At 45.6% G+C, this 16,150-nt stretch overlaps 2 protein-coding genes across 2 annotated transcripts; both read right to left on the reverse strand.

Annotated features, from left to right (window-relative positions):
• Positions 1 to 6,910: 6,910 nt before the first annotated feature.
• LOC130461820 (uncharacterized) lies at positions 6,911 to 8,206 on the reverse strand. The gene is made up of 2 exons (XM_056830046.1): positions 7,587 to 8,206; positions 6,911 to 7,052 (listed from the first exon to the last, which is right to left on the reverse strand). The coding sequence occupies exons 1-2, from the start codon at positions 8,204 to 8,206 to the stop codon at positions 6,911 to 6,913; spliced, it is 762 nt and encodes a 253-aa protein (XP_056686024.1).
• A 3,398-nt stretch (positions 8,207 to 11,604) lies between these two features.
• On the reverse strand, positions 11,605 to 12,600 carry LOC130461821 (uncharacterized). Its single transcript, XM_056830047.1, has 2 exons — positions 12,338 to 12,600; positions 11,605 to 12,232 (listed from the first exon to the last, which is right to left on the reverse strand). Exons 1-2 carry the CDS (start codon positions 12,598 to 12,600, stop codon positions 11,605 to 11,607), a joined length of 891 nt encoding a protein of 296 aa, XP_056686025.1.
• Between the last annotated feature and the right edge of the window lie 3,550 nt (positions 12,601 to 16,150).

Raw genomic sequence — 16,150 nt, forward strand, 5'->3', positions numbered from 1 at the left:
GCAACATAATCAAGCCATAATCTCATGCATAATTAAGACATATTTAAAGCAATAAATAACTTAAAACATGCATAAGATATAAATGTGATCTAGTATGGCCCGACGTCATCTTGAAGCTTCAACTTCAAAGTCCGTCTTGAAAATGGATTGGAAACTCCGTCTTGAATTTCACCATGGGAGGCGCCATTTTCTTCAAATAGGATGAGCTATAATTAAACTAATTACAACTATTTGATGGTACGCAGACCATATTTAAAAGCAATAAAATTTGGTACTTTTGACCAATATTACATTCAAATTAATGGTACGCAGACCATATTTTCTATCCTATTTGGGCCAGACTAGCCACTTTTCAATAACCTGCAAAACAGTACATATACAATATATACCATTCACCCATTCATTATCATGAATGGCCCACATAGCTGGTTAGTAGAACATGTTATGCATCACATAAATATTTGCAGCAATTAATCAAGGGCACCAATAATCTACCAATTATTCAGTCCTTATTAATTCTAATCAAGTTGTTATAACCTTAAAGGAATGTAGACCTAATCAAGAGTTTATGACTAAAAATGCTCCCACTTAAACCAATAAATTCACATGCTTTACTAATTTTAAACATAAAAATGTATTTCCTAGTCTAACCCGAAACATACAATTTTAATTTAAATTTAAAGCTCATATAAATTTATAGTTGAATCCATTTAATTTATTTTCAGTGGAATTAAAATGAATTTAAATTAATTCAAGGTTTTAATTTTAGTAAAATAATTAGTATAAATTAAAATTTATAATAATTAGATTATTCAAATTAAATTCCGAGAAAACAATTTATATTACGAATTTTAAAATTAATTAAAATCGTTTCCGAACTGAAAATTCAAAATTAAAATCAAAACGCATCAATCGTAACAAGACGAGGCACTTGGGCTTGCCCCCAAGCCCCATCGAGTCATGAGGCATGCGCCCCCCATCGAATGATTGCATGGCATCACACGAGCAGGCCACACGCATCGCAGCCAGCCCAGGCCACGCTGCGCGCAGCCTGCCTCACTCGACGCGTCTGGTTGCTTCGCTGGGAGCGGCAGCGCGCGCTATGGCGCAGCACGCTCGTTGCCCACACGCGATTGCTCGCCTGGCTCACGCCAATGCCCATCGCCCCATCGCCCATGCGCAGCACACACTCCCAGCACCTTGCTTCGCGCGCGCGCCATTTCATTGTTGCTCGCTGCATTCGTACTGCACGGGCGACGAGCTCCCTCGCTCGTCGTCGCGTGCCCGCACTATACAACACCCCTTAAGGGTAACACGTAGCGCCCATTGCTTTGTGCGTGCAAGTTTTATGAGCGATTTTCATAAAAATTAAAACTTTTATTTCAAAATTAATGAAAATTAATAAATCATATTAATTTCATAATTTTAGGGCGAAAAATCGAAAATTTATTAATCAATTAATTTCCGATTAGCATGGATTCAAATGTAGGTCAATCTAAAATTTATCATAAATTAACAATTTTTATGGTGGTTTTTAATCATGGATGCCTAATTAATCGTTAATTAATTATGAAAATCAAATCAAATTCTAAATTATTCGAATTTCAACAAATAAATTACAATTACAAATTAGGTTGTATAATTAACAAGCTTAGGCATTCATATTTGTTAAACATATACAGTAGGTCAATCAAAAATTCAAGATTTAACAACAAGAATCGCATATATTTAATTTAACATCTTAAAATTACAAACTGTTGCGTTCGAAAAACTAAAACCTCCGAAAAGTCATAGTTAGGCTTCGAATTTGGGAATTCTGGGTTCGGCCCAAAAATATTGTTTTTGTCAAAATTTTAGAATGCCTTTTACATGCGGAATTGACACAAAAATCACTCGATTTCGTTGAGTAACGAAGAAACTGCCGAAAAACTGCGTACATATAATTAAATAAATGCAATTTGCAATTAATTAACAATTACGAAAATTAATCACCCCTTTTAATTCTTTGCAAATTTGTAAAATTTAACCATGTTCAGCAATTATTATGGAATTAATTAGAGGCTCGTGATACCACTGTTAGGTTATGATACATATAAACGAATATAAATCATGCGGAAAAACCATAAATGCCAGGATTCCAAATTAATTGCCACATAACAATTAGCATAATTAGTGTTCCGGTGTTGAAGCGGATGGAACAATTGGCTTCGAATGAAGGCCCTGTTGAGTGTGTTGAAGATCTTGTTAGCTTGAATGATTGTTGTCCGAATTTACCTACACAAAGACACTGTCACTAGCCTCAGGGGTGTTTCCGAGGAAAGCCCCTCCGATGCCTAAGTAAGAACAATGCTCGGATTCTAGAGAGAGAAGTTCTCTAGAGAGTAGTCTTAAGGCAATAAATTGGACGTACCTTGAGGTTTGAGCCTTGGCGGCCTATTTATAGTGTTTGCATAATAAATGCCCATAGGTCATTTATTGCTATTGGGCCTTGGGCCTTGGTTGATGGCTGAATAGCCTTGGTGGTGGTGGCAGGTTCGATGTTGTTGAATTGAGCCATTGGGCTTTGGACTTAGTGGCCCAATTGATATTCAATTGGGAGCCCAAACAACATGCCCCCCATACCCAGTCCATTTGGAATTAAATGGGTGGGTTTCCAGCTGTAAGAAGTCCAAAGGTTCCCTCTCTTTTTCGAAAAGAGAGTGGTTTGAATTCGCGAACGGTTGACAAGTGTTAAGGGGCGGAAGTTGGGCGGTTTTCAGAATGTGGCCTATAAATACCGCACTTCTTTCCTCATTTCGAACTTTATTCGCTCAAACGTTCTCCATACTTCTTAAGAATTCCGGTGATTCCATTTGGTGTTTTCTACAGATCTTTGCATATTTGCTGCGAATCTGCCTCGGGACCTGACTTCATTTGTTTCATCGGCATTTTCCGCTTCCGGAGAGGTAATTTGCTTTTTGTTTTCACTTCTTTTTACTTCTACTCTTTTCTGTGTATCCTCGGCGCTTCGCAACTTTGCCATGGCTGGGGGAAGGTGGAACAAGAAATCCGGTGTGATGTCCTCCTCTAGTGGTGAGGAGGAGAATAAGGTTGCTTCCGAGGGGCCTAGATCAACGTCTCTCGAGGTTAATGCTGAAGGGGGTTCGGGAAATGAAAACCGTGCTGAATCGAGCCGAGGGGATGGTGCGACGGGCCGCTTTCCCGTCCGCCCATTCTTTTCGAGGCGGTGGGAGGAGGCTGACCCCTTGGGGAGGCTTGCTTGTCTGTTTGAGGACAAATCCGAGATAGCGGGCCCGGATGGTGTGGCTGTTGGTGGAAAGTGGTTGGTGGAAGCCAAGCAAGGAAAGTATCATCGGCTCGCCGAAGATTTGTACGGCATTCAGCATGCCTTGGGTTACTGGTGCGAGCTTCCGACGCAGAAGAATGCGAGGGTGACTCGTACTCCTCCGGAGTACATTGCTGTGTACCTCCATCATTTCGACTACGGGCTTCGGTTCCCTTTGAATCCGTTTATAGCTCGTGTGCTAGAGGAATACAACGTTTCTTTGGGCCAGTTGACACCGAAGTCTATGCGTCATATTGTGGGGTACCGCTGGATGTGTGACTACCTCGGCTATGAGCCGTCGATCAAGGTTTTCAAAGAGATGCACGAGCTTGTTAGGAACGTAAATGCTGAGGCCGGCTGGTGGGCCATAAATAACAAAAACAAGCGGAAAGGCGAGGACCTTTATATGATTGCCTTTCCGTACGTCTCTTCGGTCCATGGGTGGAAGGATCAATGGTTTCTAGTCCGTGTTCCTGTGGATCTGAGGCACCCTCACTATTTTTCGCCTCCGAAGTGGTTCGTGAAGCCGGACCCTTCGATGTCGCGGGTTGGCCCCGTTGACAGAGAGAATTCTGACCACGCCATGCAGCTGGAATGGTTCAAGGCCAAAACTGCTCGGGAGCCGATGTATTGGCTTCCGAACTTGCATTATATTCCATGGGAGGTCATCCTCGCTGCTGCCTGTCTCAGTAGGATCTACGACAGGGGTGAGGTTTTCTATGCTGAGATCGTGCTTCAGTTGAGGTGTCAACCTCCCTTTTTATTTGTTTGAATCTCATTCTTTTTATCCTCTTTGCGCAGATCAAGGTGAGAAGGCCATCGTTCCCGAGGTGCTCGGTTATCAACTCAACGGTGACGGGGTTCTTACTCGTTGCCCGCCGTACGATTTCAAGAAGCAGAATCCTCGGCAGCCGAAGCTCGAGGATCACGATTTCTCGGATCACGAGTTCTCGGATCACGCTCTCGCACACTTGGGAGACGTTCGAGCCGACCCTTGGGATTCTCAGAACCCTGGAGAGGCTGTTCCAAGGCGGACAGTGCTTCCTGAATTGGTAACTACCTCTGATCCGGTAAAACTGATTAGTTTGTTCATTTTGTTTAGACTTTTGTTCTGTGGACTCTCGTGGTCTCGGTTTTGACCCCGACTTCGGTGTTTGTTTTTTAGGGACCAGAGGTAACAGCTGCTGCACCTGTGATTTCCTCTGCTTCGTCTCCTCCTTCTTTTGCTGCTCCCGAAGTAAGCAATCTTACATCCGTGCTCCTTTTGCCTTCTTTCTTTGTGTTTTGATCGCTTCTCATGTGCTCTTTCTTTTGTAGGAATCGAAGAAGTTGAAGAAGAGGAAGGCTTCGGGAAGAGAGGCTTCTCCCAAGAGGCATAAGAGAGAGAGGTCCCCTTCGAAGTTGAAGAAGAAAGTTACTTCTTCGTCGAAGGTAAATCCTAGTCCCGAAGTTCTCGAGTTTTTGAGCCGTCGTCCTTATCTGACTTAGGAAAGAATTTGGCAGGTTGTTGCCGCAGATCCCAGTCTCGCCGAGGCAGGTGAACGCTATCTTGTCGGCAGAAGGAAGAGATGGGTCCATCGAAGAGCCTTCGGAGTAATCTTCCGCTCCCTGGCCAGAAGCTGAAGAGTGTGGCGGTTCTGGTACAAGACGAGCCTGTGAACCAGCCTATGGCCGAAGAGGTTGCTATACCTTTGCCTCTGAAGCCTTCGACTCCAGTGGGGGGGACTATCGCTGATATTACTCCTATGATGGAGAAGTTTGAGGTTGACCCCCCTCTTGATTCCACTGAGGTTCCTGGGTCCGAGGATGCCGCTGCGGCCGGACAAGGGGATGATCTGCAAGTTCCCCCGAAGGTGGTAGTCGACCTTACCTCTTCCGGAAATGAGGAAGGTGGTCCCTCAGCCAGCAAGGGCGCTGATTTTGCGGTTCCCGAAGGTGGGGATCCTGCTCAACAACACGGACTGAAGAGGAAGTTCCGTGAGACTTTAGGCTCTACATCTACCTCGGTGTTGGAGCGTTTGGCTTAAGCCTCCTTCGATGTGCCGATCAGGAGGGTTCCTCGGAAGGTGAGGGACACCATGGCTCGGTTTGCTCGGGCCTCTGTTCTGGGTGAAGATCCCCAGGCACACCCCGAGTCCATGATTGGCCCTAGTGCTGCAAGGGAGAACATGCTTCGGGGCATCCCTGACTGGCGTGTTCCTGGACAGGAGGCGAACCACCCTACTCAAATGGCTCAGTTTCATTTGAATGAGGTAAACATTACTTCTTTTTTGTGAACTTTGCTTTTATCTTCCTTTAGTATTCAATTTTCTCTTTCATCCCCGTAGGCGCACTTCTGGTCCTCCTTTGCTGCTGAGTGTCAGTATTTTGACGAGGTGAAGCTGGCCAGATTCGAAGAGTGCTACGATCATGACGTCCCTCTTCTGGATGAGAAGGCGAACACTCTCCTTGCTGAGCTTGAAGAAACAAAAGGCTTGGTTGCCGAGTTTACTCGGGAACAGACGGGCACACTTGAGCTGCTTGGCAAGGGGATTAATGATCTGAGGTCGAAGATGGAGGCTGATGTTCGGGAGCACGAGGCTCTTAAGAAGGAGAAGGCCGAGGAGAAGGCTAGCTTTGAGGCTGCGCTGAAGAGCAAGGACGCTGTTATTTTGAACCTTCGTGAGAGTGCTCAGAAGTTCACAGCTGCCCTTGAACGGATTCCCGTGCTTGAGCATGAAGCTGATGAGCTTAAGGCTAAGGTTCGCCAGCTCGAAGAGGAGAAGGCCTTGATGTATACTACCGATCAGTGTCGAGACCAGTATTGGGAGGGGATCCTCGGTGCTCGTCGGATGTTTACCAAGCATATGCCTGACTTTAAGTGGACCGAGCATGTGCCTCAGTGGCTCGAGGCCGAGGACAACTTGGTGGAATGTCAGGCTGATAGGGACGATGCTGCCAAGGAGCGTGAAGAAGCTGCCAAGGCGCAGCAAGCTCGGAAGGTCGCCTCGGAAGGTGATACCAATGACGGCCCCTCTTCGCGATCTTCTCCTCAGGGACATGGTGGTGATGTCCCTTAGGAACTCGGGCAGTCGTCTTCTTCAGAGTCGGTCGGTTCCAGTTGAGGACCTCCGAACATGCGCTTGACTCTCTCCCATTTTGCCTCGGCGCTGCGTTGTACTTTAATTTCTTTTTGCTTTCTTAGTACTTCGGTAGGCCGATGTTTTGTCTGTTGATGGCTGGCGAATTTAGCTTTTTTTGGTCATTTTGTTTTCAATTTTTGAGGACTCCTCGGGCTGTGCCGAGCTTTAGTTGGTATGGTTGTATTTGTCCCCCCAAATATTGAATGAAAAATGACTTTGCTGTTTCGTATATTTTTTTCTGTTTCCGAAGTATCTGTTTTTGCTTTCGAATCCACCGTTTTGCTAAGTTGTTTCCTCGTTTGCGAGTTCTCCAAATCCGTAGATTTTCTAAGACTCGTTTTGAGTTTTGCTTGGGCTCTGCGGGTGGATTCAGTAGCCTTGGACTTTAGTCTTTGATTTCTTTGGAAACATTGGTTTTCTTCTCAGGAGTTTCGCTTTCGAGCTCTTCAGATCCGAGGATTTGTTAAGAGGCTACTTTGAGCTTTTTAACACCTGTAGACGTATTTAGAGTCTTCTTCTGAGCTCTTAAGATCCGTGGATCTGTTAAGAGTCTACTTTTGAGCTCTTTAACACTTGTAGACGTGTTTAGAGTCTGCTTCTGAGCTCTTCAGATCCGTGGATCTGTTAAGAGTCTACTTTTGAGCTCTTTAACGTCTGTTTCCGTTCTTTCGACTTCTTGTGGTTCGGAAACCTGGGCAAGAAGTCGCAAGTCTGACTCTAAGTTATGAGCTTCGGGGATCCTTGGATCTGAGCCGAACTCTTTATAACTATTCGAGAGACCCTGTTGCGAACGGAATTTCCCTGGGTATCGCGAATCCGGGGATTCTGGACGGTACCTTGCGGGTTGGGTTGAGTTAGCTGCTCCTTGGATTTAGTTTCCAAGGAGTGGCTGCCTCGGATTATTTTTAGCTTCGGATTGATCAGATCCGAAGTTGCATGCAGGCATATATATATAAAAAATGGTAATAGGACAAAAGACATTAGAGATATGTTGAATGAAACACATGGTGCCAGTGGCTTTCCTCTTCTCATTAAACTTACTCGTTAAACTTACTTGGATTACAAAGGGGTAAGGTCGTACAAAATATTTCTTGAGAACATCGGCATTCCAATGGTTCTTCAAGATTGTTCCGTCTAACTGTTTAAGCATAAAAGTGCCAGTCCTCTTTTCGGAGTTGATGATGTATAGCCCTTCCCATGTTGCCGAGAGTTTCCCATGGATCCTTCCCTTTTGAACTGCCGCACCATTCCTGAGCACTAGGTCGCCGACCTTAAGAGGTCTGGCATTGACTCTTCGGTTGTAGTGTTTGCTAACCCTCTGCTGGTAAGCTGCGTTGAGAGTTCTGGCTTCGTCCCGAGCTTCATCTAGTAGATCCAAGGCTTCGGTCAGAAGTTGATCATTGCTTTGTCCGTGGGTTCCATCATACTTGTTGCATGCTTGGACCCTCAAGCTTTCTGTTCCGATCTCTACAGGGATGACAGCTTCGGAACCGTATACCAAGTGGAAGGGCGTTTGTCCCGTGGCTTCTTTCTCGGTGGTCCGAAGGGACCAGAGTGTTCCAGGGAGCTCTTCTAGCCACTTACTCTTTTCTTCCTCGACTCTTTTCTTGAGTGCGTTGAGTATGAGCTTATTCGCGGCTTCGGCTTGGCCGTTGCTCTGAGGGTGGCATACCGCCGAGTAAGCGAGGTGGATACCGAACTGTTTGCACCACGTCTGCAGTGGTGTGTTGTCGAATTGCTTTCCATGGTCGAAGACCATTAGCCTCGGTATACCGAACCTTGTGATGATGTTTTGCCAGATGAATTTGCGGACTTGTGGCTCAGTGATGGACGAAACTGCTTCGGCTTCAATCCACTTGCTGAAATAATCGACTCCTACAATCAACCACTTCTTTTGGTTTACAGCCGAGGGGAATGGACCGATGATGTCCAAGCCCCATTATGCAAATGGCAAGGGGTAGAGTGTTGATTATAAGGTCTGAGCTGGCTGGTGGATTGCTGGTGCGAACTTCTGGCATTTCTTGCACTTTCTTGTCAGCGTTTTTGCCTCGGAAACCATGGTGGGCCACCAGAACCCGGCCCTTAGTGCCTTGTGTGCCAATGCCCTGCCTCCGATGTGATTTCCACATATGCCGAGGTGGATTTCCCTTAGGATATAATCGGCGTCAGTTGGGCCGACACATTTCAGCAGCGGGGCTGAGAATGATCTTCTCATGAGCTCTCCGTTGGCGTCAATGACGAACCTTTGGTTGAATCTCTTCAACTTTCTTGCTTGCAGCTTGTCTTCGGGAAGTTCTCCCCTCTCCTTGTATGCAATGACTGCGTCCATCCAGCTCGATTCGGGACGTAGACTGTAGACTGTGGGGGGTGGCATGTCAATGCTTCTTTCTTGGTGTACTTCTACGTGGACCGACCTGTTTAGGTCGATCAGCGTTGAGCTTGCAAGTTTGGACAGTGCGTCTGCTTGTGTGTTTTGGCCTCGGGGGATGAGGATGACTTCGAAGGATCTTAACTTTGTCGTTAAGGATTTAATTTTTGCTAGGTAGGCCGTCATACTTGGCCATTTGGCCTCGTACTCCCCTCGGATTTGGTTGGCTACGAGCTGAGAATCAGTTTTGAGGCAAACATGTTCGGCCTCCACAGATAAGCATAGCTATATCCCTGCGATTGCGGCCTCATATTCGGTCTCATTGTTGGTTGCCTTGAAACCGAACTTCAGGGCATATTCGATGCTTTTTTTCCTACTGGAGGTATCAGCACTACTCCGGCTCCCGAGCCATTCACTATGGAAGATTCGTCGGTGTATACTTCCCATGTTCTTTTGGTGTCATCCAACATTTCCTGATATGAGCATTCGGCCAAGAAGTCAGCGAGCGCTTGTGCTTTGATGGCGGTCCTCGGCTGATACTTGATGCCGAACTCAGATAGCTCGAAAGCCCATGCAGCCAATCTTCCTGGCCTCTCTATCTTTCCTAGCACTTTTTCCAGTGGTTGGTCAGTTAGCACCACTACTTGATGAGAATCGAAGTAGGGTCTAAGCTTTCGGGCTGCCACCACCACTGCGTATGCTACTTTTTCAATGAGTGGGTACCGAGTCTCGGCATTTGTTAGGGTTCGGCTGGTGAAGTAGATTGGCTGTTTCTTTTTCTCTTCTTCTCGCAAGAGTACCGCACTTACTGTGCCGGGGCTAACGGCGACGTATAAATACAGGGTTTCCCCCTCTTTTGGCCTGGCTAGTGTAGGCAGTTGGACCAGGTGAGCCCTGAGCTGTTGGAATGCATCTTTCTGCTCTTGTTTCCACGTTAGCTCGGGGTCCACCTTTCTCGGGACGCCTTTCTTTTTGGCAGGCTCTGCTTCTCCTCCTGGGAGGGTTTTTGGTTTGAGAGCTTTGAAGAAGGGTGCCCCCTTGTCCGAAGCTTTCGATATGAACCTTGAAAGTGCGGCTAACCTGCCTGTTAGCCTTTGCACGTCTCTCTTCGTCTTTGGCTCGGGTAGGTCTAATGCGGCCTGGACCTTGTCCGGGTTTGCATCAATTCCCCTTTCGCTCACCATGAATCCGAGGAATTTTCCTGCTCTAACCCCGAAGACACACTTCTTCGGGTTCAGCTTCATTTTGTACTTCCTCAGGTTGGCGAAAGTTTCGGCCAAATCTTTGATGTGATCCTCCTACTTCACACTTTTCACTATGGAATCGTCCACATAGACTTCGACGTTCCTTCCTTTTTGATCGGCGAAGACGTGATCAACTAACCTTTGGTAGGTGGCCCCGGTATTTTTCAATCCGAAGGGCATCATTCTATAGTTGAACACTCCCGCGCTTGTGATGAAGGCGGTTTTTGCTCTATCGTCGGGGTGCATGAATACTTGATGGTACCCTGCAAAGGCGTCCATGAAGCTAAGCAATGCATGGCCACTGGTGGAGTCCACTAGCTGGTCTATCCTCGGGAGGGGATAGCAGTCTTTCGGGCAGGCTCGATTCAGATCCGTGAAGTCGACGCACATGTGCCACGAGCCGTTGGCTTTCTTGACCATGACCACGTTGGCCAGCCACTTGGGGTACATGCATGGCTCAATGAAGCCTGCTTCTTGCAGTTTCCTCACCTCTTTGGCGATAGCTTTGTTTTTTTCCGAGGAGTAGTTTCTTTTTTTCTATTTGACTGGTCGGGCCTCGGCGTTGACATCCAGCTTATGACAAATCATCTCCGGATCTATCCCTGGCATATCGGTTGCCGACCATGCGAATGTGTCTTTGTGATCCCTCAGCAACTGGATCAGATCGATTCGGAGCCCCGAGCTAAGGCCTCTGCCTATTCGGACACTTCTGTCTGAATCATCTTCCAGGGGAATGTCTTCCATTTCCTGATCTGGTTCGGGAGAAAGGGCTTCTGGTCAAACATCAACCTCGGCGGGTTTTACCAGACTGCTCGGGCCAGCCTTTCTCCTCTTTGCATCGTTTTCCTCTTTTGGGGGGCTACTTTTCTCATCCTCATCTCTAGGACTGTCTCCTAGCTTCGGTTTTCGGATGGCAGTGTGACAGGTTGACCTTGCCACCTCCTGGTCACCTTTTATCCGCTCGGCGAAGCCTGCGTCCGAGACGTACATCATCATTTGGTGGTACGTGGATGGGACTGCTTGTATCTTGTGAATCATGGTTCGTCCCATGATGACGTTATACACCGAATCGCAGTCCATCACTAAGAATTCCTCTCGGACGTTCCTTGCCGCCAGGCCTTGGCCAATAGTAAAGGGAAGAGTGATCTTTCCCCGCGGAATGGCTGCGGATCCGTTGAAGCCGATCAGCGGGTAACTGACCTTAGTCAAATACTCTTCTCCTTCTTCAAGGATGAGCTGCTCGAAGCAGTTTCTGAAGATGATGTTGACGGCGCTCCCTCCATCGACCAGTACTCTGTGAACGTTATGGTTGTTGAGATCCATTTCAATTACCAACGGGTCGTCGTGTTTGTACTGGGTTCCGAGGCAATCATCAGCAGTAAAAGTCATGTTCGGGGGCGTAGGCTGGTTCTCCCCTATAGTGCTGAAGTTGACTCGGTGGGAGAGAGCCCTCAAGTGTTGCTTGCTGGCGTGGCCGGATCTTTGGCCTCCGAACACCACGAGAATTGCTTTTTTCTTTTGCCCTTCGGTCTCATGGACTCTTCTCTAGGCTTGCTCTTGTAGTTTTCCCGACGTTGCTTTTTCTTTTTCTTCCCTCTCCGTTCTCCGGTCGAGCAAGTATTGCTTTAAATAGCCTCGGCGGATGAGGTCCTCGATGTTGTCTTTCAGCGAATTGCATTCCTCGGTGGTATGTCCGAAGTCATCGTGGAACTCACACCACTTGTTCTTGTTCCTAAGGAGGGGGTTTGATCTGAGCTTGTCAGGTAGTTTCCACTTTTCGTCATCCTTGTGGAGGCTGAAGATTTCTCTTTGGGATGTGGTGAGTGGAGTGTAGTTGGTGTATTTGGGTTGAAATTCACCCTTCTTCCACTCTTTATTTGGGCTTGCTTCTCTCGCACCCACCTTCTCTTTTCCCTTTCTTGAGTTGCCCTCGGGCTTACTCTGATTCATCTTGGTATCCCTCGTATCCGAGGGGTTCCTCAGCCTAGCTGCTGCCTTTTTGAATTCTTCCGTTCTGATGAACGCATCCGCCATTTGAAGTACGTCAGCTATCTTGGAGGGGTTTTTCATTGACAGTTTATCCCGGAATTTCCCCTCCGGAAGCGCGTGCTTCAAGGCGAAGATTGCTACATCTGGCTGCATATTGGGGATGTTGGTTGATTCTTTCATGAACCTGACCATGAAGTCTCAGAGACTTTCATCTCGTTCCTGTTGTATGGAGGTTAGTTCTGCGGTAGTTCGTTCGGGGCGATTATTGCTCACGAATTGTACGCAGAACCTCTTCTTCAGCTTCTTCCAGCTTTTGATCGATCCCTTCGGCAGCGACCTGAACCATTCCCCTGCAACTCCTGTCAGCGTGGTTGGGAAGTATTTGCACCAACAAGCCTCGGAGTAGGCGCTCAGGAACATTTGCTGCTCGTAAGAGATGACGTGATCCCTCGGATCCGTAATCCCGCTGAATGTTAAGTGTGCTGGTAGCCTCACTTTGGGAATCTCCTCCATAACAATATCATTCGAGAATGGGGAAGATGTTGGGGTCATGATCCTCTTTCCTAGCCTCGCCCTGATACCATCGCTCCTCGAGTTTCCTCTGTGGGATTGTTCGGGGGCGTGTAGGGGGCTAGGAGTTTGATCACTCCTCCTTCTCCTTCTTGACTGGCCACTGGCTTCGGTTTGCCTACTAGATCTGCTGGGGCTGCCCAGCCTATCATGGACCGAAGGGCGCAACCTGCTATGTATTGAGCTTCAGATCCGAGTGCGGTCACTTGCTCCGCTTAGGAGAGCTTGCGGTGTTGGGGATGGTGTTTCAAACCATTCTGGTGGTTGTTCTGCCCTCTGTTGCGTATCCCATGTACTCTCTCTCCATCTTGTCATTAAGTGTGTTCCCGACGTTGTAGGGAGAGTGCGTTCGGGTCCCGCAGCGTCCTCGGTAGGAGGTGGCCTATTAAGCAGAAGTTGTCGCCTGATTCTCCTCGCTTCTCGGCGGTCCGCTGCCTGTGCCTGTTCTTTCTCATCGAAGAGGAATTTTTACATGATGGTCATGTCTGCGGCAAGCTGTTTTCGAGAAGGGAGTGGGGGTCTGCTGGCTGTTGCGGCGGTAGCCCTTGTCGGCTGTGATCTCGCCACTGAGTGCAGTTGTTCCCCTTCATCGGATCCCGAATCCGTTTGGACAAGGACATCGTTCTGGTTGTCATTGTTGGGAATTTCCATTTCTTACGTGAAAAATGGGGTGTTTTTCCAGGCTTTAAAGTGTTCTTCCCCACAGACGGCGCCAAATTGTTCCGGTGTTGAAGCGGATGGAACAATGGGCTTCGAATGAAGGCCCTATTGAGTGTGTTGAAGATCTTGTTAGCTTGAATGATTGTTGTCCGAATTTACCTACACAAAGACAATGTCACTAGCCTCGGGGGTGTTTCCGAGGAAAGCCCCTCCGATGCCTAAGTAAGAACAATGCTCGGATTCTAGAGAGAGAAGTTCTCTAGAGAGTAGTCTTAAGGCAATAAATTGGACGTACCTTGAGGTTTGAGCCTTGGCGGCCTATTTATAGTGTTTGCATAATAAATGCCCATAGGTCATTTATTGCTATTGGGCCTTGGGCCTTGGTTGATGGCTGAATAGCCTTGGTGGTGGTGGCAGGTTCGATGTTGTTGAATTGAGCCATTGGGCTTTGGACTTAGTGGCCCAATTGATATTCAATTGGGAGCCCAAACAATTAGGATGCATACTCTTTGTAGCGTGCCCTACCTTGCTACGCCCGAACCGAACAAGAACAAGTCTTTAGGACTCCAAGTGTCGTCCCTCCGTAGAAAGTCCACAGCACATCCGGATCCACCTTAAGATTGACCAACTAGAATCGCCCTTAAGGTACTAATGTATTCGGCTATTATGGGCAAGTGTATGAATGAATTTTTGCTCAAATTCTTACCTTTGAATACTTCAAACTCGTCATAAATTATGAGCCCTGATCTCATATTTATAGGCCATGGAATAAGCAATCGAATCCTACTAGGATACGAATTAATTAAATTAGAATCCTAGTAGAACTCTTATTTAATTAATTTATCTTTTAGGATTAGTTATTTAATCATCAAACGAATCCTATACGCTTTAGGTTTCGTATGTGAACACAAACACACACGCACGCACAGCAGCCCACGAGGGGCGCCATGCACACGCGCGCGCAGAGCCCGAGCAGCGACGCAGCCCACTCGGCCACGAAGCCCACGAGGCTGCCTGCCCCTTTGGCGCGCGCTGGGCCTGCCTTGCGGTGGGCCTGGCGCAGCCTTGGGCTGGGCGTGTGTGGCGCGATATTGCCTTGCTGGACGCGGGCCTGGCTTCATGCTGGGCCTTCGTCTAGCAAGCTCGTCCAATGCTAATTCGTACGACGCGCTTCCGATTAATTTCCAGATTCCGGAATTCATTTTCGATACGAACAATATTTAACATTTCCGATTCCGGAATTAATTTCTGTTTCGAACAAATATTTAATATTTCCATTTCCGGAATTATTTTCCGATTCCGATAATATTTTTGATTCTGACAATATTTCCGTTTCCGGCAACATCTACGACTTGGATAATATTTATATTTCCGATACGATCCATATTTCCGTTTCCGGCAATATCTTCGTTTCCGGAGTATTCATTTATTGGCCTTTGACGATCTCAGCTCCCACTGAAACTAAGATCCGTCGATTCCGAATATCCATTAGATAGAGTATTTAATGCCATTAAATACTTGATCCGTTTACGTACTATTTGTGTGACCCTACGGGTTCAGTCAAGAGTAAGCCGTGGATTAATATCATTAATCCACTTGAACTGAAGCGCGCGGCCTCTAGCTAGGCATACAGTTCACTTGATCTCACCGAATTATTAACTTGTATAATTAATACTGAACCGCATTTATTAGAATTACCATTAAATGCATACTTGGACCAAGGGCATTATTTCCTTCAAATTCGGCACCAAGACACAATGGTTACGCTTCAACAATGCATAATACATCTAATGATAATACTTTTTTTGAAGGTCCTACTAACATTTCAAGCAATGATTGTGTTTGGTTGTTAGAGGATTGGCAAAAAATTAGAGGATTTTGCCAATTTAGAGGTTTGACCAATTCAATCCTCTAATCTAGGTGTTTGGAAGTAAGAGGATTAAAATAGTGGATTGGGATGAATCCTCTAATTTCAAAAAAGTTGATCCATTGAGCTTTTTCAATTAGAGGATTGTATTAGGTAAGATGAAAAGACAATCCAGTCCTCAAGTTTACAAAAATTAATTACACACATATCAATCATGCTCACACATTTATCATTGGATTCACCGATTTGCAATTGCTTAATCAAATAATTATAATGAAGGTAACTACCTTTGCAACAACATAGAAGATGAAACTAAACAATGATAGAGAAATAAAAAATGTCAAAAATACTTGAGATCAACTCGAACTTTTAAACATCTTGATCGTCCAATCAACCTTCTATTACCGCTTAGTAAGTCCTTATATTTCTTAAACTTATCTTATCTGAGATTAACAACCTTGTTAGATGAATTATGAATGATTTGTAATGCTCAACTTATTTTTACTTATTACAATTCAACCATAAAATTAATGTTAAGATAAATTCAAATAAGTTTATACGAAGTGATATTAGACAATATTCTTTTATAGTGACTTTGGAGAAATTAAATAAGTGATTTTAGGAAGAAAAAAAATTATGCACAAATTATAACACTTTAATACTTAACTTTACTATTTTGCTTACCTTTTATTTTTATATTATTTAACTAGACATTTTATTTCTTAAATAGATGATGTATAATATAATAATGAAAAAAATGAGTTTCTTATAAGAATGTAATGTAATTATTTTTTCTCTTAGTTATTCCTATTTTGCAAATTAGACATTTAATAATTTATTTTCGTAAAAGTTGTTAGTGGGATTAACAAATTTTCAATTTTATATAAATGTTGTTTAATTATTTTCATGTTAGTACATTTTATTCCGATAAAAATCTAACCATACGTGATGTGGGTCTAATTTCTTCCACCACCAGGCCCAACGAAGTCCTAATATCCAACCAAG

This window comes from Spinacia oleracea, chromosome 5 (genome assembly GCF_020520425.1).
Source record: "Spinacia oleracea cultivar Varoflay chromosome 5, BTI_SOV_V1, whole genome shotgun sequence".
NCBI classification, from domain to species: domain Eukaryota; kingdom Viridiplantae; phylum Streptophyta; class Magnoliopsida; order Caryophyllales; family Amaranthaceae; genus Spinacia; species Spinacia oleracea.